The 26,565-nt window shown below is 35.5% G+C and overlaps 2 protein-coding genes across 2 annotated transcripts in view; one reads left to right on the top strand and one right to left on the bottom strand.

Annotated features, from left to right (window-relative positions):
- Positions 1-3,158: 3,158 nt before the first annotated feature.
- LOC100370945 (6-pyruvoyl tetrahydrobiopterin synthase-like) lies at positions 3,159-13,105 on the top strand. The gene is made up of 5 exons (XM_002733077.4): positions 3,159-3,329; positions 9,078-9,169; positions 9,907-9,929; positions 12,211-12,267; positions 12,754-13,105. Exons 1-5 carry the CDS (start codon positions 3,265-3,267, stop codon positions 12,943-12,945), a joined length of 429 nt encoding a protein of 142 aa, XP_002733123.1. The 5' UTR covers positions 3,159-3,264; the 3' UTR covers positions 12,946-13,105.
- Positions 13,106-16,313: 3,208 nt separating this feature from the next.
- LOC102807900 (sodium/potassium/calcium exchanger 5-like) overlaps positions 16,314-26,565 on the bottom strand; it is a 105,472-nt gene continuing 95,220 nt past the window's right edge. The window contains exons 6-10 of the mRNA XM_085507363.1: positions 24,704-24,918; positions 24,071-24,247; positions 22,223-22,465; positions 21,295-21,396; positions 16,314-20,960 (exon numbers count right to left, since the gene is read on the bottom strand). Coding sequence (XP_085363489.1) covers positions 20,638-20,960; positions 21,295-21,396; positions 22,223-22,465; positions 24,071-24,247; positions 24,704-24,918 — 1,060 coding nt within the window. The 3' untranslated portion in view covers positions 16,314-20,637. The remainder of the gene's footprint in view (positions 20,961-21,294; positions 21,397-22,222; positions 22,466-24,070; positions 24,248-24,703; positions 24,919-26,565) is intronic.

The following is a 26,565-nucleotide window of genomic DNA, read 5'->3' as shown; positions in this document are numbered from 1 at the left end:
GTGCAATGAAAGGTATAGTAGAATCAGTAGAACGACTGTGGCAACCGCCTCCGCCACCAACGTGCCAACAAAGGGGCAGGAAACCTTACTCGTCTATTTCTGAGACGTGTTGCACAATTCGAAACTATAAGTAGATGTTTTTACAGTAACCACGTCATTTGTTCACATTTCGCCATCAGGTCGATTATCACCGCAACCGTACATTCTACCCATAATTCACTATGCCATCAGCATGGGGGATAGTATCATTTCAAGCAAGGTTTCAATATTTCTCAAGATGGCGGTAGCTATGGAAACAAAAAATTAAGCATGTGTATTAAACAGAGAAATGATTTTATATATTATATATTAACTTATTAACTTGATTTCTCCGATAGCGACACATTATTCCACTAATTCCGGTTTTAGCGACAAAACAGCTTGATGGCAGAAACAAATGCACTATTGTCGTCAGGATATTGCGAAAATTAAATAAATAAGTGTACTAAAAGACAAACGCGTGTTGAAATAGTTTAAACTAATATAGTCACTTGACCAATTTAATTGTGCGACTTTGGCATTATCAACTTTTGTCGCCCGCCTCAAAATATGCTTTTTAAAACATATTTCGATCTAAACCTATAAGCAGTATTACAATTATAACTTCAATATGATTCGTTTCTAAATTCTGAATTTAATTTAAAACATTTGTCAGTGTGACCACGACATTTCATTCATGTTCCGCCGTTTGTGATTTTGTAAGGGCCTGTAGTAGGACATGCGTTATACTTTTTTTTTTTTTTTTTTGTAGTCGTTGACGGTTACAATCTGTGTTATATTCATGCATTTAAGTTTAACGCCTGGGGCGAAGAGCGACCACAGTATGTTCAGAACCGCCTTTCGTCTACAACTGATGTTCTATAGTAGACATTTTATCTAACATTCAATTCTCTATTCATATAATAATTACGGGTTTTGGAACTAGAAGGGTTGCCTTTTCCGCTCATTGGGCATCTTAATTGTCTAATTAAGCGGCCCTAGGGTACGAGGAAACAATAAAATCATGTCTGCGGTTGAATAAACGTGTTCATGTCGTCAGAAAACACGTGCATTTACTCGGTGTTAGTCCAAGTTGAATCGCAGAAAACACTCACTATGTGTAAACATTTATATTTGCAAATTAATAATTAATATTTCATCTTAGCATTTGGTGTACTTGTATTGTACAAGGAAGCATACACATATAATTTACATATTAAATAATCAGGTGAAGAAAATACGTATATGTTTTCTACTTTCGTGAACATCGTTGTGAGTATTCTTTACTAATACTGCAAAGTGGGTAATTATTCACTGGGTTTTAATTTAGCTTATTTTGCTGACTGGAAAAATGCGCTAAATTAAAACACAGTGAATATGTAAAATTTAGCATAGAACACATTATCTAAATGACGAAACCGTGAATTAAAACCCACTGAATATGCCTGAAATGGTAAATCAGTGTAATTTAAACCCAGTGAAAATTAGTCATTTTACAGTACCCCCCCAAAAAAACAACCCGAAATCACATATGTATGTTGACACTAGGGTTAGCGACGTCTATAGTATTCATTGCGTTGATGTCGATGAGGCCAAATGACGAAATTACGATTAGCATTGTGCGTCAAAATAGGTTAATTTAATCACCTTACGGAGCTCGATACATCTCATAAAAAGGTACTGAGCCAATCTTTTTTTAGCCTATTCTTTAGAATCATTTTATCGAATTGCATTCAAACCTCTGTTCCGCTGTGTGGATTATCGCCTGTTGTTTGTAGGTGCCTTGTAACATGGCATGAAACGGACAATAGAATACACAGCGATCAGTCAATCGTAATGTATTCCTCAATACCGTCATTGACGCACATGTTGCTGGGCTCACCAAATGGCGCATAAATTGGCTGCCAATTTAAATAACTCACGATCACCAGCTTGCGGGCCAGCATGCAAAAAGAAAACAGTCAGACATATAATCGCCAAAACGTACACGATTATTGACAAGTCTTTTCAATCTAGGGCTTTAAAACTGTTAGAATAATTATGTCAGTGCTGTTGGGAATGTTGCGTTAAGTCTGAACAAAAACAATCAAATTCCACGCGCAGAAAATAAAACCTTCAGACCAGAGTTGTAGGCCACAGCTTTTATTTTGATATTATTTTATTTGTTGAAAATAAATAAATTTGAAATTTCTTTATTTTGATTGCCATTCCAGATAGTACATGTCATGCGACATATGCACACTAGTTTGGCTCCTTATTTTAGCATTACATGTGGACGTGCGAAGACTATTATACCCGTTAATAAGCAGTGTGAGAAACAAACCCACGTCAGACCGCCCTTGTCTAACCTTCTCCCTAGTCCAATGCTCATCAACAAACGAAGATGGAAAACAACGTCTTTCAAATCGTTCTCTCAACCCTGTAAACCGGAGTCTGTACCTTATTTGGTTTCGACCCGATAGCTATAACGAAGACGAAATGCATAGATAACGGTACTTTTCATTTTCATTGGCGTACCTTCGTCACTGCTTCTATTCGTGTTGATATATGAGGTACAAACTATTAGGTGCTCAGAGGGGCGGGGGATTTAGGAGAAAAAATGGAATCTGTTAAAATATTACGAGAGATAATTACAGAAAAGAAACCTCCTACACAATTAATAGACAAAATCAAACAATTACAGCAAGACAACAAATCTAGCTTGATAATTTGATAAAAGAACAATACCCCCGAGTTCTAATGATCAACCCCTACGTAAAGATGAGGGCATGGAAATACAGCATGTATCTGATGATATTGTATTGCGTGGATGTCACGGTGTACTGGAAATGTTAGAAAAATCCGAAATTATACCCCGTCTCCTATTTGTCGGGTTTTTAGTTGGCACCGTCACGTGTTTCTTGGATGGTATCGCGTTTTTCCGTCCGACGCGTACTTTTAATCGCAGTATTTGTGATATGACAAGGATGGGTTTCGATGTAGCGTGACAAGGACGTAATTGGAAACAAGGAAATAAATACAAGCATATTTTTACCGCTATGGGTATCTAAATTAAGATCCATCGACGTAGATAGGCAGTTGTAATAGGGGCGGAACATGAAAACAGTGCATGCGGATACTGATTATGTAGATGACCATAGTATAATACGTGCAATGTTATGCCCACCCCTCACTGATTGCCCCAACTTTGGTTTCAAACTGAGCTTCCCGTTAGCCTCACTGTTCACATTATAACTGTCATCGATAATGTCAAGTCACGTCGCCTCCGTGGACGATATAGAAGGGAGTTTTCCAGATCGGCAGTTCAACAGGTTGGTAGTTTCTGTATGTGTTAGATAGAACGCGCGACCGGTGCAGTGAGCGAAACAAGTTGACGTGAATGAAAGTGAGATCGCCCCAGTACAAATAACGAATAACGCAAATAACGCGCGGGCAACGTGGTATCTGTCTATAAAATTGTGTTGTATTGTAAAACTTTCATGGATTCTCACGGTGTGCTAGTTTCAAATCTTCGGTTCAACTACGAGACTGGTGTATGTCCTGATATTTAAAAAAACAACAACAAAAACTAAAATTTAATTGCCTTGACTTAAGAACAGTGTGGATATGTACATTTCATATTCCAATGAATATTTTGTGCTATGCAATGTTTATTCAAGTTTTCGTGAGAACCAGGGGTGGATCATCCCGTAATTTCGCTGCTCTATTATAGCAAAACTCCCATAAGTGTGGGATTTTCGTGACAATGGAATGGACGTGTAGATCAGATTGTCGTCGCTTGTCACGGTATCAGCTTCTAAGCTTCGTTAAATGAATCGATTTTTGTACTAAACCAGTATTTCGATTTCCGTATTGTTTTCGTGATATTAAAGTTTGTTTTTCATTACGCTGGTATTATTATCTCTATATCTTAATTTTTACCGCGGTTGACACATTCTGTAGAGTTCACTGGTAAATCACATTTGATACCGTTAATCTGATTGAAATGATCATTTTATGCAAAATATATCATTGAGCGGGTTAATGAATTCCTTGACAAGTCCACTACATGAAAGCACATTATTATGAAAACACAAATATACAAATCAAATAAGAAATTTAAATAAACAGTTATAAATAAACACGCCGATGTGAGATATAATTGATTTGGAAATAATTGGATGAACATCTGTTGCAAGGTTAACCCCATCCAAAGATAATTAACAATCTCAAAAGATTTACATAAACAATACTGTATTTAAATTTAACAAACATTTTATTTCATTTGTGATCAACACAGAACTATTAATGGGTTAGTTATATTGACTCTGCAAGTGGACCGTCACATAACGCTAAAATCACGATTCCCATTTATATCGTCTCCATATGCTAGTTTGGACAATTTAAAGACACTGTGAATGAGATACCCACTTGCTGATTACCGATTCCCACACCTGGACGTGACCCGTTGTGCGACCCATGCTCACTGGGGGTGGGGATGGAGGGGTCCTATGTTTTGAAACCACAAAGTAAGCGTTGATTTCACATGCAACTCACTACAAAATTTCCGATACGAACGCTACATAGTACAAATTATATTTTTGGAAATTACATTACATTACATCACGTTTGTAAGCAACTGTTTTGTTTGTTTGGGGGGTTCCCCTCCCCCATATCGTTTGAATGATGCCGCAGTGGATACGCAAGTGAAATTCGTACATGCAGAAAAGCTCTGCCTCTATTCATCCACTATTTCTTGGAGATATGGTCTTCATTTCCCGTGTTTAGTAATTAGATCCGGGCAGCTCGGGCCCTGTTTACTGTTTTAACTATGAACAACAGAAATATTCAACTGTGCACCTGAATATTTAATCCAGGGCTTAAGAACGGAGAATTAACGTATTCTCGAGGGCGGACATCCGGGCATTTTCTACCGCCTGGCAACCCTCGCGGTGAAAACAAAGACCAAAAACTCGCAGAAAACGGTACTTTGCGATGGTTGTTGAGAGTCCCCTGAACAGTGTAACAAGATTAGCCCTACGTGTGTAACATATATGAATTTGGTTGTTCAGGATTACTTCAAAGTTGAGTTTGTGTTGTTTTCTCGAGTTTTCACCGGCTCCATCGGCGTTCTACAGCAGCGCGCACAGAGCCCATTAGAAATACGTGGTACAGTGGTGCGCGTCTTAGCAACGTAGAACGTCCGTGACGTAGCTCCGCCCCCGAGGATACAATGTCACAGCGCAGATTTTCGGTTATAAGGTTTATTCTGCTACTTCTGGCTGCCTGTAAGCCAAAACAATACGCTTATGCATAAGCGGCGAGATCTAAGCAACAACTAGATTAATAGTACGAGCGTGCCTAGAGATTATAAAAGCACATCCCGACAAAATCCATGTCCATATTAAGGTTAAAATAAAAAGCGCCGTGGTATTTAATAATAACTAATTTATTGTATTTTACCTATAAACTTACAACTAACGCGGACCAGCCAGGACCATGGATCTAATATCGGTAAATCTCTTACAGCAAACGGCACCGCAATTTGCGTCCGATGCGCACATTTTTGCATTCTATTTGGGAACCTTGGAGGTACAGCACACAATACTTTGACCAATCTTTTAACTACATTTCCATATTTATGCTCAACAATATGTCATCATATGATATTGGGTTCTGATCTGGGCCGCGTTAATTAAATCAAACCCATATACAATACTGATAACAAATTAACTTGGAACCAATGAACATCTGTTTTATCCGTGTTTATAAAACCACAAAACATGTTGTAAGTTTCATTCATTGTAGCCGCGCACTGTAATCAAATAAATTACGTATATTAAAATTGTCTAAATCTAATTATCAATGGATAACTATCCCTCGTCGAATCTTGAATTTAATGTCGCCGCTAGGGGAAAAGACAATATGGACATTTTGTACTATAATTTGTGATGGTGATATGTACACTGGATTGTAGCATTGTAGATTGTGTCTCATCATAAACTGTTGAAATGCGCATGCGTATATAATCACTAGTACGTACTATTAATTCAAATTGCATTGACCGTTTGGTGACATTCGCGTAACCCGTCATTTCATTTCATGTAACGTATACTTATTTCGTGTACGACCAACTAAACGACGTTTTAGTTTATAAGAAGTCGTAATCCATTGACAGTATATTGAGCCACAACATGAGATAACATGTTAGATTAGGCATGCAAACGACAGATGGGAAGTACATTGTAGGTTGACCAAATCTCATAGTTCATTTTATTTCATGCGATTATCACAAATATTTACATGTTATGTAACATATCACTATGTATTTACTCATTTTGAAGTATAACAAATATGAACAAACTTCTGGCGACAAGCGCAGCATAAATACCGCGATCCCATCGTGAGATATGAAGTCCCCATCGAGAATTTCGATTTCATTATTTTATATTAGTTGGATATGTTTTAATAAAAGGGAGGTGCAATCGATAAATTGGTAAAATGATACCATTCTTCCGATTAAATCGTTTGTTTATTATCCCATTCGAAAAATTAATTCAAAATGAAAACGATAAAACTGATTTATAGTAAATATAAAAATGAAAATCATTCTGAAAATTTGAATACATTCAATCCTGTACACATGAGAAATAGAATCTATTGTGTTGATGATGTCATTTAATTTCCGAATATTTTCAACAAAACGTTGCTGTTGAATTGGGCCTCATCGCCGTAGTCATCAATAGACTCATAACCCTCATATTTTGAGAATATTCGCACATTTTCTTTTTAATTCTACTAAATAATTAATTATTCCGGCGACCATGTACAATATTTTGCTCGTTAATGTCAAAAATAATGCATCGTCATAGTAACGGCCAATTTTACTATTTATTGGAGCACAATATACGGGTATCTGTTAGTATTTTCGAAACATGGGGCTTATTTTTATAATCTTTCGACCAATGACCCCGGGGGATGCACAAATGCGGGTTTCGATACGTTTCAGACGGTGCTATGAGCTCAGGTAACTAAAACCAAGGGCATATTAACATATTTTTTATAAACACCCATCCAAGTCAACAATCCATGTTGTAATCTAACCTATAAGATTACCCCTTAATTTAATAACCTTTTAATAGATAAAATACTACTTGTCATGTTTTTACATATATTTAGTACATTGTAGCAGTGACAATATTTAGTGTAAAAAATATACTACAATTAATTGTTTTAGTATTAAGTCAACAGTATGTGGAGTTTTTTGGGTCACTGTCATTTTTTTGTAATTCTTCTAAACACCAAAATCTACCTCGTAAGACACTGTATATCTTTTTTTCACCATCTGTCATCGAGCAACGTTTTAATATGTTGAGATATGTCCTTGGAAAAGAAAACAAAATATGTTATTTTCACTGTATTTTATTGATATACCCTCATATTTTAAAATTAATTTGCTTCTTCCTCGTAATATGATATATCAAATACGTCAAACTAAAAAAATGTGAAATGTAGCGTTCTAAATTTGTTCAATATTGAATGATATGGGTGTTTATGCTTATTACAACTGCCAACATTTGTCTCTGTTTGTTTCTATTTTTGCGGAAAATAAAAAGTTTTAGATCTCCGATTTTATTATATTAAATGTCTTGTCATCAGTTAGTTTGACATCGTCGCCTTGGTGATTCATTGACCATAAAGTAGCGTGTTTCCGGGATTGATTTATTATATCATCCGCCGCTGTACGGTCAGTTTATTTTATCTTGTTTTTGTGAAACATTTAATCAAAAGCCGCGTCACATTCGTCGCGTGGCAAATGTTCGAATTTCGCGTAAACAGCCTATGTTTTCACATAGGATGCATGGGACCCATGTCGATCAGGGCGCGGAGCGACGACTGTGGGGATTTAATATTCGTCTAAGTTTATACTATACCATTCTATCGTTTCCTTCGTGGTGTTAACTCGTACACCGTAATAACTTATCCCGGGTTTCACTTTTTTATAACAATGTGCGAAGTATTCTCCAGTTAAGACTCCTCAGATGAAAAACAACCAGCGTATTATAAAAACACCCTGCAATTTACAAAATGGTACGTTTTACTATAATTAGAAAAAAAACAGTCGCCGGTTGTATTGTTGATGGGCTGCATTTACCCTGTAATGTGTACATGCATTTAAAGTAGGTGTTTTTACAGTAAAAACCCAACATTTGAACAAAAATTGGTATGAACTATGAACAAGGACTACAAACCGTGTATCTGTGTGGATGTTTTCCGGGCTAGGAAAAACTGTTGTTGTTTTTTTACCTTTTTTTTTTAAATTTCAAGGAATCAAACACTTCTTGAACACACCTTAACCCTAATACATTTTTCGAATGATAAAAACACCACAAGAAATAAAGAAATAAACCGAGTCTGAGTGATGACGTGTTTTTTTTTTTGTGTTTTTTTTCATGTATAGACTATAACTTGAATATAAAATGCTATATTTTAGCCCCTATATGGTAATTTTAAATGACCTATTTTAATTAGCATGCGTGTAGTACTGGCGCAGAAGTAAAAACAGTTTTTCCCTCTGACCTGGGCGCCTGCTTTATCGACGTACGCAACTGAAAACTCTCGCAAATGTTCGTTCGCACGTGTTAGTGTCTGCGCTTAAAATAATTCACTCTGTGGGTAGAAAAGTGTACACAGCGAGTCTCCGTTCATTTCTATCCCGAGCCTGTATCTCCGTGCATCGTAAGTTTGATAATCCTTCCAACCTAAATTTTAACTCAAAATAACTTTAATATTTTACTCCTTTAAATATGTTTATTAGATGACACAGCGAGTGTTGCTTCTTCGCCCACGGAAGTGCGCACTTGTTCTGTGTCGACATGAATGCACTGCTGTGATGAATTATCCTTACTAGAGCAAAGTAAACAAATATTCATTCGAATTGAGAAAAAAACAAGAAGGCAATTTATTCGAGAATAAATTTGTAATCGAAAAAAGTAAGACGCCCATCGAATACTGAACCCCACGTGTTCGTCTGATTTGAAATCAATATCTAACTCAATTTTCATTTTGGTGTTCGACAGTGCGAAGATGAACAACTCTGACGATATCAATCTTCCAAGAGGATCCTACAGTACGTGTGAAAATCCCGCAGAATTCGGTCCTGACATCAGAGGTAGGTTTTTTTTTTATCAACACTAATCTGCCCTGTTATATCCCGAGCGCCACGTCCCCGGCTATGTGTTCCGTTCACCAAAATTTGCGAACGATGTCGAAGTGCAGTTTTTTGTCGGAAACATGTCTGGAATTCAAACTTTATCAGTTACAATATTTTTTTTGAAATTAATGAGGTCATATGGTATATTTACATTCATTTTGAACAATTCCAGTGTTTAGATAGTCGTTATAGGCAACCAGACACGCGATTCGACCAATAGTGTATATTAGGATATTTATGACCGGCGGTAGTATATCATCATACTTATGTCTCGATGTAGAAAACTACTACAATACAGGGTGGGGGCGTGGGCATATTTGTGTACAACCCCGAACTCAAAACTTGTAAACTGTTCTAGGAAACTTTGTCTGTAAAAAAATTAACCCCAAACCTATTGTTATTGAGGAGGTCAAACTTTTGGTCATAATGACGGCAATCGCCACCATGTCCGATAATGTTAGTTTGTTCCAATGTTTGGCCAAAAAATAAAAATTTCGTGTTTTAGTTGTTTTTTTTAAATATGATCCATATTTATCCATATCTTAGAGTATTTTCGGGAAAACGTATGATATATGCTCAGGCTTACTGCCAAGCCATTATTACACACACACCATTACTGTAACATGGGATTTGATAGCGCGTATCAAATTCTTGTTCTCAATATTCACGTAATTTCTTGTTTGTTTCGTTCACAGTTGAAGTTGTTGTACGGAGTGAGGTAAGATATTTATATTTATATATATATAAAATGATATTAGTGAGAAAAAATGCCATGATGATGTGTTCAGTCAGCGCGTGTTGTCCGATACCTCTCCAATAACTTGAAAATATCGCCTGACACCGAACGTACGATTTTAGACATTTCAGTCTTTTTTCTTCCTCAATTATTTACAAAAGAATAACACTAAAATTCTAACAAAATACGTGGAAAATAAGTAAAAATTGTTCATTCGTGCCCATGGGGGTAAGTTTTACAAAAACCCTTATCATCTCCGCCACTATGTCGTAACGAGATTTACGGCGAATGCGTTGACACGGACACGCAGTGCAGTCTGGGAGATTGTTTATTGGCCAGTATCAGTGTCAAAATAACAGTCGCGTCACCCAAAACAGTTGCACTATCCTTATATGATTTGTAAATAAATTAAAGCGCTGAGTCGGACGTGTATCGCGTGACAATTGTCTTTAACGACAACATGCGAACAAAAAGTCATCACCAAGCAGTACGGTGACGTAGGCGCGGAACAATACAGTCATTCTTCCCAGTGAGAGAGCTGGAATAATCTCGCGTGATTCGGCCTTTTACTACCTAAAACCCAATTAACCTATCCACATAATAAAACACGCTGCTCCGTGAAACTGATCATTTTTATTTTCTCATTTTAACATGGACTGACAATACGGGCGAATGTAATTATATAGTTTTTTTTTTATCAATTAGAATTTCGAATTCTCTATGCCTGTGAGTTATCACTAAATACTGGTACGTCAACCGTTATGATTTCTGACACCCCCCCCCCCCCCGTCACGGCGACGGGAGGGCGTCCCACATTCGATGTATCTCAGTCGGGCGTATGCGAAACAATTCAGAAACGTATTGACTTGTTTGAAATAAAAAAAAAAATAGGCGATCATTTTTAACAGAAAACACCGCTATCTGAAATCGTCTGATGTTTTCCCCGCTTTTACACTTTTGACTTCAGTAATATTGCATCTAAGCTGCCTCTGTATATCAAATAACGCTGACGTAGTTCGGAGCTGACACAAAGATTTGCTAATTTTGCATTTTCACCATTTTTGGCGGCAGTCTGTGAGTTGTCGTGTACTAGTATTATGTTTAAATTACAATCTACAAACATTGATGTGTCGATGTTTTTGTCAAAATTTGTCTAGAAATCGGTATGGAGACATCCTCATATACAAATGTCTACTGTATTTAGTATTTATCAAAATTTGTCTAGAAATCGGTATGGAGACATCCTCATATACAAATGTCTACTGTATTTAGTATTTATCAAAATTTGTCTAGAAATCGGTATGGAGACATCCTCATATACAAATGTCTACTGTATTTAGTATTTATCAAAATTTGTCTAGAAATCGGTATGGAGACATCCTCATATACAAATGTCTACTGTATTTAGTATTTATCAAAATTTGTCTAGAAATGCGTATTTCAAGTTACCGTTCATTTTATCCGTATTGGTATTTTGTACAATTTCTCAATATAAATATATTATGAAATACTGTCCAGATATATGTGCTCGATTTTTTTCCGCACTCTTGATATTTTGAATAAATTTCAATATAATTATTTTAAGAAATACCCCTGTCCGGATGTCTGAAAATATATTGCAATGGAAATTTGTATTTATTTCCGTTAAACATTAATATGTTGGTATTGCCAATTCTGTACTATATGAACGGTTATTTCAGCAGTGAGTCCACTTATTACCGTTATCCAGTGACTACGCAGTTCTTTCCTAGGTTGTGTTGACCGGTAACTGTTTCTTGTATTATTGTATGTACCGAGTCTATAATTCTGTGCATTTTCCGAGGTTTTTATATGCTCAGAAATTGTAAGTATCTGGGATATCTTGAACAAAAATCCTGTAAAAGGCAAGTTATATTTCGTTTCGTGTTTAGGAGTCGTGAAATAACACGGTCCTCTGTCACTATAAAGTGGCCGTGGCAATACAGACAATTTTCGGGTGTAGTAATGTGAAGTTTACAATTTTCGAACAGTTTGTTTGTAACTTGATAGACATGAGCCTAGTGATCTTAAATGCCAGTTGTGTACCAACATGTTACTAAGTACGACCTAAAATCAAACTCGAAATTGGGGGCCAGCCTCCCGTCATTATCAGTCATAGGAAACAGGAGTTGACAAGCGCATGTGTTCTTAGTCATCATGTAGTTTCTGTGTGGTACTGGGATGGGAAACAGTGTGCGAAATTGCACAGAGTGAGTTGTCAATCAGGTACTATATAATTTTGCAGGTCGATCCAGTTCGAGGTATGTCCATGGACAACACAGAACTACAGAAATGTATGAAGGTACGTAATTGGATATGTCTTTATAGCTTAAAGGGCGGTAGCCGTTTTGCCACGCATGCGCGAGATATATGGGTCCTTATAAACAAAGATTGCGACTTTGACTGTTGCGCAGATCAATGAGTACGAACTGAGACGTTACCAAGCTTTAATTAGGTATTTTTTAGGTGATTGGAAGATATGTCGCACATGTGCAGCGCGATGACCACCGCCCTTTAATTATAAATTTGCGTATTTTTGTAATATTTATTTCGATTGGAATTTATCATTCCGGTTTTGTCCAGTTTGTCGTTGGTTGGTCTCGTGATGGGCCAAGCGACGCTCACCTAAACGGGAAAGAGTTCGTGATATCGAAGTGTGGTCAGCATTCAAGACGCAACGTGTATTCAAGTATATGAGGGAGTTTACAGAATGATGACGCAACTTTTGGGATATCGGGGAGACAGGCTTGTTGTTTGCCATCATATTGTGTTTTTCTCTTCCAAATAGAAAGCGTTCCTCGAACCACAGGAAAAAACTGTTCACGGTGACACGTCACAACCATACTGTGACGTGGTGGTGAGTACACTGGAAAACGTAGCCATCTTTATATGGCAAAGAATGGAGCCACTAATGCCGAAAGGAACACTATACGAAGTCACCGTATGTGATGCAAAGAACGTTGTCTGCTACAGAGGATGACGTCACCAAGTATATTCTGTATATATATATACCAGTTGTATATAGAAGATTCAACCCGCGTATGTCGAGGTGTTTATAAGAGATAAAGCCCTCGTATGATGAGATGTTTATAAAAGATATACTAGTAACCCGCGTATGTCGAGAGGTGTTTATAGAAACGGATATAGCCCGCTTATGTCGAGGCGTTTATAGAAAGAAAAAAGCATCATGATATTTTGTGCTCGTTTTTATAATGTATTTTTTGTTGGCTCGCTACTGTGGGGTGTTTAATACTCACGTGAATTTACCTAAAACTCGAATTTATTAATTATTTATAAATTGAACACTCTCTAATTGAAACAACGCACACAAACTATGAGGATCAGAGAGAGATCCAAACACCGCCCTCGGTGTCAGAATTAACAGATAATCGCCATAGACGAGGAAAGTTGAAAACGAACTTCTGATAAACGAGGCTGTATTTTCTTCCAGGATGTCACGCCCATCATTCATAATATAATTAAAATAGTTTTCAAATGACGCGAGATGTCATGGTGACCAGCGGGACAATACTGGGCACACGTTGGAGACAAATAATAAAAGTCTGGCAACATTGAAACATTGACACCTTTGATACACTATAACGTATACACTAACTCATATGAATATAAATCGAGACTATATGTATTAAATTAAACTTGCTTTCAATATTTATATTTTGTATATGAAGTTTTATGTATTTATTTTTTTCCGCCTACCAATAGCGTCCAAAAATGCCACTTCCAAACAAGAACGTGGGTCGATGCCATTGCCCGGCACATATTCTTTATTTACGCTATAGAGCTGCACTATTCTTAGCTTTATGGTTCAAGCAACAATCACGACAGAGTTTGTAGAAAATACTAAATACTGCCAAATAATATACATTAGTAAGTCACCACATGTTTCGAGTCCTGGTTTCAACTGCACAGTCTCCATAGTATGCGGAGGCGGAGGCACTTTTGGTGAACATTACGTTATGATTTCTTTGATTTCTGGAAATGGCAAAAAGGGACCCCTTTTGCCCTTTTAAAACATTTTATAGTCCCTTTTGGGTGCCTCGCATACGCGTTGAGAAGTTTCCACTAGTGACCCCGGGGTCCCCCTATCCTGAACCCTATGACGGACCCCTGTGCTTCAAGTTTTACGGGACTGTGTCACTTTTTTTTTTAATAATGACAGAAGATTGGTCCTGGCGTTGGGTTTTCTTGATTTTTTTTTTCGTCACGTTTTAGCTGGTGCATCTCAACAAGAATGGAGAAGAACTATCAAAGTTTCCCGAATTTACCTGGGAGGTAGTTGACGCGCCCTCTTTGGCGTAGTCCAGCAGCCTAGTCCACTCACCGTAGAAGGCGCAGGTGCAAAACATAAGGCGCCATTGACACTCCGACAAAGTAGCTTATCTGATAGGGACAAACTGGAAATATTATTATAAGAAGAATGTCAAAATACAGCCCATCAAATCGGTGCCAATGTTCGAGGTATCATAATACCTGGGCTAGGGTGTTTGATTCCGCATAAATTATGATCATGAGACACACAACAAAATAATGAAAGTTCAACAAATTCCAAGACAATGCCAACCCAATTCAAAAACAATATAAAAATGTCAAGACAATGCCAACCTAATGCAAAGACAATATAAAAATGTCAAGACAATGCCAACCCAATTCAAAAACAATATAAAAATGTCAAGACAATGCCAATCTAATGCAAAGACAATATAAAAATATCAAGACAATGCCAACCTAATGCAAAGACAATATAAAAATGTCAAGACAATGCCAACCTAATAGAAAGACAATATAAAAATGTCAAGACAATGCCAACCTAATAGAAAGACAATATAAAAATGTCAAGACAATGCCAACCCAATTCAAAAACAATATAAAAATGTCAAGACAATGCCAACCTAATGCAAAGACAATATAAAAATGTCAAGACAATGCCAACCCAATTCAAAAACAATATAAAAATGTCAAGACAATGCCAACCTAATGCAAAAACAATATGAAAATGTCAAGACAATGCCAACCTAATGCAAAGACAATATAAAAATGTCAAGACAATGCCAACCTAATAGAAAGACAATATAAAAATGTCAAGACAATGCCAACCTAATAGAAAGACAATATAAAAATGTCAAGACAATGCCAACCTAATGCAAAGACAATATAAAAATGTCAAGACAATGCCAATCTAATGCAAAGACAATATAAAAATATCAAGACAATGCCAACCTAATGCAAAGACAATATAAAAATGTCAAGACAATGCCAACCTAATAGAAAGACAATATAAAAATGTCAAGACAATGCCAACCTAATGCAAAAACAATATAAAAATGTCAAGACAATGCCAACCTAATGCAAAGACAATATAAAAATGTCAAGACAATGCCAACCTAATAGAAAGACAATATAAAAATGTCAAGACAATGCCAACCTAATAGAAAGACAATATAAAAATGTCAAGACAATGCCAACCTAATGCAAAGACAATATAAAAATGTCAAGACAATGCCAACCTAATGCAAAGACAATATAAAAATGTCAAGACAATGCCAATCTAATGTAAAGACAATATAACAATGTCAACTTAAGGATAATTTACAGAAGAAAACACTCAAATAAAGCAAATAATATTTTTGGCACTGATCTCACCCCATAGTATCACTACTAATACGGCTAGTTGTAATCATAATATAATCATCACTGAATTTTCAAGATGGCAAATATTCAAGCGTAATTTTCTTTGAAAAGTTAATCACAGGCAGGCTTTAAACCGCCATGCCTTCAAATTATGTTTCTCGTGAGGCATTGGTACAAGGGATCGTGGGGCTGCGGTTGTTGAGCCACATCCTGTGTTATACGTGTCGCATACACAACGTATACAAGATGCAGAGTTCTATATGTTCTTCGTGTAATTAGGTGTTCGTATTCAAGAGATTTTTCCACAGAAATGTTGAATTCGGCCGGATTTTGTTACCGATTGGCTTAATATCGTTTGGCTGTGAAAGATTGGTATTTTTTTCCCCCGATTTGTAGGAATCTGAAAAACAAGTTTCACAACTCGTTTCTTTAGTTTCAAGCCGGCCTCCATATAGTAAATAATGCCGCATTTATCTCATCACTTGTGCGCCAATTGTGTTAGCAACATCAAAGAGACGCATTACATCCGTATTTCAATAACAACCTTATTGCTGTTAGATTGTGGGATTTCCAAAATCATTTTCATGACTGACTACTCGCGTATTTGTTGGATGTGTTATTTATCCGTGATCTTTGTAGAGAACGAATTGCATGTAGTGACTCTTTGAGGAACCTCAATAAAACACACAAATACCAACATTACTATTTCAAAATATTTTATTACCGCTTCACACATTCACACGCATATACAGTAAATACCATTCAAAATATAGCACCTGTGTTAGCAACTGTAAGCACTTGGGGGGGGGGGGGTTCGAGAAAAATAATACATTCATGACGCCTGTTTTACAGTTTTGTAAATTTAAAGTTATTCTAGTAGATGTGTACTTTATTAATACAAGTATAAAAGAAAACGTGGCTTACATTTGCTTACCAAGGTGCCATACTTTCCTACAGCCAAACATATCTACACTGAATAAAAAAAAGCGACCTCAGTGGCAAGCAAGTACTTATTAGTCAGTTCTGCCATAGTGACTGTAAACTATATCATGCATCTATTTTGAAATTCAAACAAACTGACATTTAAAAATTTCTATTTCAGATTTGAATGCTGAATAAATTCAGTTAAATTGCAATTTTGTTTTAAAAAAAGGAGAACATTTATTGAAGACTACAGTTATTTGTATAAACTGAAGGTTTTTATAAAGAGTAAATTAACACGGGCAGTCAACATCTACGACATCAAAAAAAAAGACCTTAAAACATCTTTTGCTGTCGTGGATACCTTAAGAGTAAGATAATTGTTACCGTGACCACTAGTTGACATGGTTACATAAAAAAAATGAGAGCACTCTTGTTTTTGTGATGCGGTTTTACATTCGAACACGCTACTACTTGCACGTTAACGAGCCCATAGGTTGCTGAAGCAAGATCTTACAATCAGATGTCATCTCATTTTTATGTACCCACCCCTTGTAATTTACCCATGCTGAATTAAGATGCAGTACAATTCACCTAAAATAGTGAACCTATCGTTATATGCTATGTTGAAAACCAATACAGAATAATCAAAATGAAATTGTAACACTACATGGAAATATCAATGAAAAAGAAAGCAATTTGTGTACAACTAGTGGTCAAGCAGTTTAAAAAACATCAAAAAAGAAAACACAAAAAATTTGTAGAAAGATAACGCATGTTTAATCTGTTGCAACAAGGTATCTTCCTGGTTAATAGAAATCGTGTGCTATGATCAAAAAAAGGTGACATCAAGTTTAAAGTCTGTATTCCAAGTTTTTTTATAACAGTTGAAATTTTTCGTAAACAAACTATGTACTTATACTTTTATGCAGCATGTGACTTTTGTTAGGCATTGACAACTTTTATATTGGTGCATATTATTTGACAGTGCAAGGCAGTAAACTGAACATTATCTTCAGATAATTATTTTATGCTTGAAACACTAAATTATCTTTTGTTTCTGAAATCCAACTGATTATCAACAACCTCTGAATTACATTTATGATTACAAAAATATTGAGATATTAAAAATATAAAAACCACCAAAGTTTACCTTGTAGTCCCTGACAAATTCCCTGGTATGAAAATGAGTGCATGGTGAAGTTATCAGCATTAAATGAATAAATTTGATAAAGGAATAAATCAACTCAATCTGACAGAGGTCCTACTTATAAAATAACAAAACAGTCTTGCTGGTGGTATTTCAAAACGATGTCAGACATTTTTGTTTTATTGCCAACAGGGAAGCTAAAATCCCGAGAAGATAGGAAGTTCAGGAATTACTTAAAACAAAGAAAACAAGAGATTTTTTTTAAATTTTTTTTTCAAGCATGTAAAGTTGTTTTTATAGATCCAATCAAATTTTAGAGTAGTTAGTACAATGCCTATGTCTCCAAACAAAGAAATGAACAGAACAAAACATTACAAGACATTGTAGAATGAGTGACAAATTTCTGTGAATTTGTAGGAAATCGGTGAAAATCGCAACATTTCATAGCAGTGCAAGTTTTAGGACAGAGTAAATTACTGACAGAAAAAAACACGACTGACAAGAAAAATAGGTATCGGGTATGTAATTTTTTTTTTTAAGTTACTGGCCGTTATGAATTGGAAACAAAAAGAGAATATATTTAAATTATGACATTACCTAGATTAAATTGTCAAAAGTTCTGAACAAAGTATATAGTATCATTACTGATATTTCATATATAGCACATGGTACAAGTGAAGACTGATTACATTGTCATGACAACGGCAGGCAAGTGCTCAAAACATACATGATATTATAATCCCTGAATTCTATGCAATTCTAGAAAATGACGAGATTTTATTTTAGCAGTAACCAAAAAGAAAACGGATCTTTTATTGGATATCAAATTGTGGCTCTCGTATCTGGAGGTAAAAAAACAAACTGAAAAAACACACAAACTAAATACATAAATTGTATGGCCTTTGATATCAAATAAGATAACTTGCAAGATATCTGGTTCAGAAATCTTCAGCAAATTGTAGAGAATTTTGATAGATTATAAACAATACATACTGGTGTTGCCTAGTAGACATGTTTGGTTAGCACTCATAGCAGGAAATAAAACATTATTGTATGTCATAATTTATGCTTGTCCAAGGTAGTAGTGATTTAAAAAATTGGTCAGGATCTGATAAGCCCGAGCATGGAAGTTTTCACCATGTTCTGAGTTCTATGATTCGTGATTTTTTGCCTAAAAGTATTTTTACCGTGATCACTATAAATTATGATTGAGTCATTATTTTCCACAGAGAAGAGTGATGATGAAAGAGTCAATTACCGCATGTTAAGTTATGATCAGTCCGCACATTAAATTAAAATAGAATCCCTAGATTTCAATGAGTTATCTAAAAATCGTGCATTTAGTAACCCCTTTCATTAAAATACTGCGGTATCTATTATTTATTAAAACCAAATTTTATATTTAACCCGACCCCATATAGTACACGTTCAATAACATCTTCCAAATCCTGAAGTTGCGTGAACTTGATTGTAAACATACCCCTAACAAATCTTTACAAGATTCTAATGACAATGATTCTAAAATAACTTTGGTTAAATACTTGCATGTACACCTATCTAAAACACTAAATGACAAAGATGATTATATTTCGTACAAAAATATGCTGCAAAAAACTATGCATTATTGTATAGAATCATTTACTGCTAATTTTGGTCACATTCACAGTGAGAAGTGAATTTGCAAACAAGTTTTACAAGCAAATACGTTCAAACACAAATAGTACTGTTCTTCGCCAACCATCCGAGTAGTTCACCTTACAAATATTCTGTAATAAATTATTATCCATCATGTATCTTGTGTAATGCGCTGTATGGACGCGTTTCGAATGTTTCTCTTATTTGGTGAATGTGTGCCACGTTCGCGTCGCGTTCGAACACATTCCTTTGTTTACATCAGACGCAGAACCACTATCAGCACATGACAGAAACAGAATCTGGTCACTGAGCACAAATTTTGCACAATGCAAAACATTTTTCGTTGCTATTTCAAGCTTTTAATTCTCATTGATGTATAATAATTAGGTTACCGAAAGAATACCCATAAGTATGCACTCAGGCAGAACCAATCAAATCCTGCTACACACCAGTAGATATGATCACCATACTGCCCGAGTGCATACTTTCTGGTATTCTCATGATAAAAATTCTAAAATTAAGTCATTACTGCCACTGAAACTTCTTAAATACATGCACATGCCCCTCCCTCTTTCACTCACGTACAAAAATCCACCTCCCCTATTTCCACAGAGAAGAGGGACTAATACTAGTATAAGCACTATATCCTTGTAAAACTTGAATTACATATAATGTACAATAAATTCACAGACTTTCAACGAAGAACATTCACTTGTATTCAACACACACAAACAAAAGCAAATACAAGACGCATATTGACAGCCTCAGTTTCAGGACTTTCCCCTTGACGTTCAACATGTTAAATACATCTTCAACCAATCAAATATTGTTCTAAAATCAGAACAACTGACATTTTTGCACCAGAATAATGATTCAGTATTTGGAAATGAGAAAAATTAGAAAGACACTACAAGAATTGTAACCGTAGTAACAAAATACTGTAAAACATTTAAATTTTGCTGCTACAAATTGAGATTTTCACTCACTGACATAAAATTTGTCTCTTTGGAAATTAGAGAGGTCCACAGAATAGACATGTTTACTTTGTAAATCCCTAAAAGAGGCACACATGAACCAACAGATTGCTGTTTTATCGAGCAAGTGTGCCTATAATAGAGAAAATAGTTGTAAATTTAACATCAGACTAGCAAATGTATAAATGTTTTACGAGACAGAGAAACAAACAAAAGGTTTTGAATGCTTTGACTGCGACTGCGATAATAAAAACATGTAAACCGATTCGGTTCAATGCCAAATGATAAGCACATGCAGTAGGCATAATCCACGAGCTGTAGATATATTAGTTGAATACATGAATTAGTATTTGCAGGGGGGAGGATTGACATCCGCAAAGACGTTAAGCTCGTACATAATTGCAAACGAAATAACAACAGCGTAACATAAGGTACATATAACGCCCATCTTCTTATCCAGTTTCCAACCATTTAAATGAATCGTACCAAATGCAAATACGACCGTTCCAAACAACATCATTGACGTGAAGGTGAGCCCCGAACTGTAAATATCCACGGGGTCTAGATCATCAGTAATGCTTCGTATGAACCACAGACCACCAAGACATATGTAGATCTCAAAGATATTACTACCAATAATATTAGATATTGCCATGTCTCCTAGACCTGTAAGCAAAAAAAAAACAAACCATTAGCCATTCGAATCCCAAGGTTTGTCAACACTCACAAAGTAAACTGCCTAATTTTTCCAAAATTTTTGGATAAAGAATCGATCTAAAATTAATATTGAATTTATAAAAATTTACACCTTTGAGTTATTAATATTCAAGCAGAATATAAAATTAATTTGATTAATTATAGTCGCAGAACATAACAATTAAAAGTTAAAAATAAGCTTTGGACAACTTAATAAATGCGCAAGTTTATTTCATTTGAGGATTTTATTGCATCTGTGGTCATATATACATTGTTACAAAAGTACACAGATCAAGTCACTCACCATCCATAGCAACAAGAGTACTAGCCATAGCATCAGGAATACTAGTTCCAGCAGCAAGGAATGTGATTCCCATTGCAGAATCAGGAATACCAAAGGTATGACCTAGAATTAAACATTATTGTATAATCAATGTACAATTAAATCACAGTGATCTTGGGTTTGTGACTAGTGAAAAAAGCTAGTTTTAACCTTTTCACCACCAGACTCTCGCCCAAATTTTTCTGTACTTTTTCCTATACTCTTCAATATTTCTGGAAATGAACCTTAATTTTGAAGCCGACAGACAAATTTCAAGTCAATTTTCAGATTTTACTCAATAAATGTGGCAGTTTTTGTGAGTTTGTGATGAAAAGGGGGAAGTGGTGGTGAAAGTTTAAACCACTTCACACAGTTAACAGTTATGGCTAGTTACCAACATAGAACTATTAGTTGGATACCCCATTCAAGTTGTGAGCAGTTACCGCAGTAACCAATGATGTCATAATTTGGAACAGTGCCCTCAGTGTCAAAATTATTTTAAAATATAGAAACTCCAAAAACGGAAAGGAGCCGTGTAGAGACTTAATAGAAAACCATAAAAATTACAACATTGTACAATTTGCACATAAATAATTCACAGGAAATAGTAATATCAAGATAAAGTTATGCAACTTGAATATCCCTGTATTCATATATGCGGTGAAGATCCCCATTTGAGTTCAATGTCAATGTTCACAGAAAGCAATGCATACTGGGAGAAGTTTAATTAAGGAAGCAGAAAAGCATATAATATGCATAGAAACAAATCATTTCTGTCACACACTCACTAATTTGCATAAGTTTACAGGAATATCTTGCAATTTTGTGATTGTTGCCTAACTTGTACAACTTTAAATAAGATCCTCACCACATAACATTCCTTCATCCAATAATCGCGACATTTACTTACCTACAATAGCAACCATCCAAACCATCAAGTACGCTAACAGAGCGATCCATATAGTCGCCATTATAAATGTCAATGGAAAAAACCAATGGAACCTCTTTTTTCGGCTATCAGGGATTGATATAAACATCAATAAAACAACCGGGAGGCCTAAAATCCAGAGAGCGAAGCGGAACGGATGTTTTGGTGGATATATGGGACTTCTACTATGTTCGTATTTAGCGAGGGTATCAACATCTGCGTAATCTGTTACAAAAATAAATTAGTAAGTGTTATTACATGTTTTTTTTTTATCATCTTCCATCACCATAGATATTTGTGTGACAAGTGATAGAGGAAATAACCATATGTAACAACCCATTTACTGGTTAATTACTAACATGGTAGACTTGCATACAGTTTGTCGTTTGTTTTTTAGTGTTTTTTCAATAAAACAAAATATTATGCGAGTGTATAAATGACGAAACAAATGAGACTTGTGTTCCTTGTAAATGCCCTCTTGTGTGACGAGTGATTGGTCTGGTGTCTAGTATGCCACGCAATAATTGATAAGCTTGATAATATTCCACCAATGGAATTAAATGTTTATAAACGTTTGTTTTGTTTTTAGAAACTGTGCCAAAACTGAAATTTCATATGCTTGCACTTTATGATATTCTTCAAAAATTTGTTATAATGCCATTGTAAGACAGCAATGCCATCAGAGTGTTTGGTGAGTGTTTTTATAGTTGAAATACATACAAAATTATGCAAATAAGATGTATTGTTATGTAAATTAGCTGCGATGCTTGGCTTAGAGTCTGGGGAGAACACTGCATACAATGCAAATGCATTCCTGAGTCCTCAGCAATACAACAGTTGTGAGGCTTGTTTTTTGTCTGCATGCAAGTGATTGTTTGCCCGCTGATTACAGCCATCTCGATGGAGCGTAAACTTGTATGTATACATGCTTCACCCATTAAATCCTGTGATATTTAAATTTCGACAATTTGTCATTGAAATAATATTAATAGCAAGGGACAGAAGCCTCTTGTAGCTCGGTAACGGTAACTCGGCTTTTGCCATTTATAAACTTCCATAGTATTGTATTTTATTGAAAAAGAATAAATAAACAGACTGTATGCAAACCTAGTGTCAAGTTTGAACTAAAATCTATTCACACACAATCGAGATCGGGTTGTGGAATTGCAGAAATATTTGATTTTGATGAATTTTAAATATAACAAGACATGAATGTCACAGTCCCTGTCATTTAATTATAAAATACTCATGTTAAAATAATACATGGAACATCTGCAAACAGTTGAATTAATATGTACTCTATGTGGATACAACTCAAGTGATTTCCCTTAATCTAGTATTGTACTGATAACTGAAAACATTGACCCGGGTTCAAAATCTCAGAGTACACTAGTACAACTAAAAACCCTAGCATTACAATCTGAGCTAATTATTTACTCTGAGCATGCTCAGTTGTTCTCTCAGTGGTGTTGGGGTGGGTAATTTTGGATGAAAAACATGAAAAAACCCACTTAGGATTTTCAGAACTGGAAAAAAAATTATGACTTATTTATCAACGTGCCAAGTTTCATCGATATCTGCTGCAGAATTTCTGAGAAAATGTTTGAGATGTCACAGACGAAAACAGGAAATAGGAAACCTTTTCTGGCTGCCCCTAAAATGGTTGTCATTCTGCCATCTTGAATTAAATCATGAAATAAAGGGACATTCCTATGTCTCATCAGCATTTTCGAAATAATATGGTAAATTATTATTTTTGAAAAATTATATTATTTTTGTAAAAGGTGACAGAAGCTGACAGAAGCTATGTTTTGATTTTCAAGAATTTACCTATATTGTCCATGTGTACAGGGTCTTCATATTTATGGGTACCCTTATCGTCACTACTGCTACTGCTGCCATTATTACCGATACCACTGTCTTCAATTCGGTCGTCAAAGCTGGTGTCAGCGTCTATACGAGTATCATCATTTTGATTTGGTATAACAGTTTTAACATCGAGGTGAACTGGAAGCAGCAAGAGAAATGACAAATGGAAAGAATTAAACATTACCCCCAGTACATAACAATGTTGTGATTTTGATGCTTAAAAAATCAAATGCTACAGAGATAATAAAGGGAGTCTTAATGAGCAAGTTGAGGTGATGCGGTATGTGGCAAGCCGCTGACAGGAGTCTGCCTTTTTTTAGTTGGAAAAACACATTGTAAATGTGAAAACCGTGAAATTTGACACCAGAAGCGCACAATGTGGAACTTTCAGAGAAACAAATTTATTTTCAACAAGAATTTTATTCAATGACTTAAAATGAAAGCAATTGACGATGATATTCAAAAACATTGGGATTACCGAATATATTGTTACAAATTTTTGTTGTTTCATGAAAACATCCCAGAATGCCCAGCATGTGGTGAGCTATTTTGGGAGGGGGGGGGGTTCATTCACACAGTCAATGCATTGCTTACCATGAGCAGTTGTTTTAGTTTGAGTGTCATCACCGTTCTCTGTAATAGCCCCATAGTTAGGTGCGCCATTCTTCAACAGTGGTGGGTCATTTTTATGTTTCTTTCTCAATCGTCGTCTTTGTGACCATGCTTGAGCTCTCAATGAAAGCCTTGGATTGAAATACAACAAAATAATATACCCAAAGTAGCCAGAGAAGAGAATAAGACCTTCCCACCTAAAAAAAATATTAAGAAACAAAATATATTGAGGGACGACGTCAAAAGATCGATGTCGGATAAAAAACATAATTCCTTTAATTTTTTTCCAAACCCCCCTACCCCCCCACTGAAACTTAATTGATAAATATTGGTCATGGCGTCAGACTACATTCGAACCAAACCATTTTTCTTTTTTTTTTCCCCTTTTCGGTTATTTCTGTCCATGATTGGATAGAAAAAAAACAAACTACAAATACTCCAAGATTTTTTTGACTTCATTTAAAAATAAACTCGTTTTTGTAGGATGGAAACTTTTTGAGGTCAAAACCCCCCATCCCCAAACTAAAGGAAATAAGTTTTTTATCCGACATCGATCTTTTGACGTCGTCCCTAAGATCTGCGTGACTGGCACACAACAAAGTTACACATTTGATAACGACTTTTTAGTAAAATCTGACAAATGTAATGAATACAAAAAGATCATGCACAGTATATTAAACTTTTTGATTCAAATTTGACAAATTTTGCTTGAAATATATATAAAGCAATATCTTATTTAGGTTTTTTATTATAGAAAAGTGCTGAAAATTAAGCTTATAAAAAAAATTTGATAGTCTTGAATTGCACAAAAAAATGTTGTATGCAGTATAGTGCCTCTTCCCCCCCCCCCCCTCTCTTTTTTTATGATATACTTAGCAGAAAGCAGAAAACAAAAGTTGTGATAGGTCTCTTGAGCCAACAGATATAGGGGTCGACACAAATCATTTTTCGCAAACATGGAGATCAATGAAACTGCCATTCACAGGTCAATCATAGATCACTGGTGGGATGGTAATAGACATGCAAGGAAATTTACTACTTTTATGAGGTCGTTGGCTGCTATATGCTACTGGTAGTGGGGGGGGGGGTTACTACTTTTACAAGGTCGATGACTGATATACCAGTACTCTCAGTTTTATCACCAGGGTTCTCCCAAAGAATTCTTGGCACTCGACTTGAATATTAATTAAGTCAGAAAAATGTGAAATACTTAAGTGTCACAATGAAGTTATCAATGAACAAGAAACAGCATTCAGCCAACGGATGAACATTTCAGCTTTTATAACAGAAATTTTCTAAAAAGAATTGATGCACCCTAGAGGGAACCTAGTCTAATGAACTTAAAAAATGACCCATGCCGAGATATCATTTTACACGAGCACGTGTCACATTTTGAAATTATATTGGACTCCAGCATCACTAAAATATTCTGTGTGTAATAACTAGAAATTAGATGCATCTAGCAAAAAAATATGTTAATGAGACACTCTAAAATCTATTTGTATATATACATTTTTCTACTTATAAATTTAAAATGGTAGATATTAATCCTAATACAACCATTACAAGATTGCTAAAATTACTGCAATAACCTGATGTATCAGGTGGGGTTACTAATGAGAATTTATTTTAAAAGTTGTTATCGAATTTCAAAATCATTTTGATACTGCAAAATTTGGGGTAGAATATTGGAAATTTTATAGGATTTACTGCCATATAAGACAAGTGCCAGAATGTGTGACCATAATGTGTCATGTGTGCAGTTTATTAATAGACAACTTGAAAAACATGTCCAAATGTCTTTTCCGTTGCACACTTGTTTTACATGCAGTCCTTGAATATAA

This window comes from Saccoglossus kowalevskii, chromosome 13 (assembly GCF_978046115.1).
Source record: "Saccoglossus kowalevskii chromosome 13, keSacKowa6.1, whole genome shotgun sequence".
NCBI lineage: Eukaryota > Metazoa > Hemichordata > Enteropneusta > Harrimaniidae > Saccoglossus > Saccoglossus kowalevskii.
The sequence above is the reverse complement of the archived record's forward strand: the minus strand, read 5'-3'. Positions and strand labels throughout refer to the sequence as shown.

What these genes read in the sequence shown, in the direction of transcription:
- LOC100370945 (XM_002733077.4), top strand. Translation starts at nt 3,265, where the DNA reads ATGTCAAGTCACGTCGCCTCCGTGGACGATATAGAAGGGAGTTTTCCA. An exon ending in CCAGATCGGCAGTTCAACAG is followed by an intron (nt 3,330 to 9,077) that starts GTTGGTAGTTTC and finishes GGTGTTCGACAG; the next exon opens with TGCGAAGATGAACAACTCTG. An exon ending in ATTCGGTCCTGACATCAGAG is followed by an intron (nt 9,170 to 9,906) that starts GTAGGTTTTTTT and finishes TTTCGTTCACAG; the next exon opens with TTGAAGTTGTTGTACGGAGT.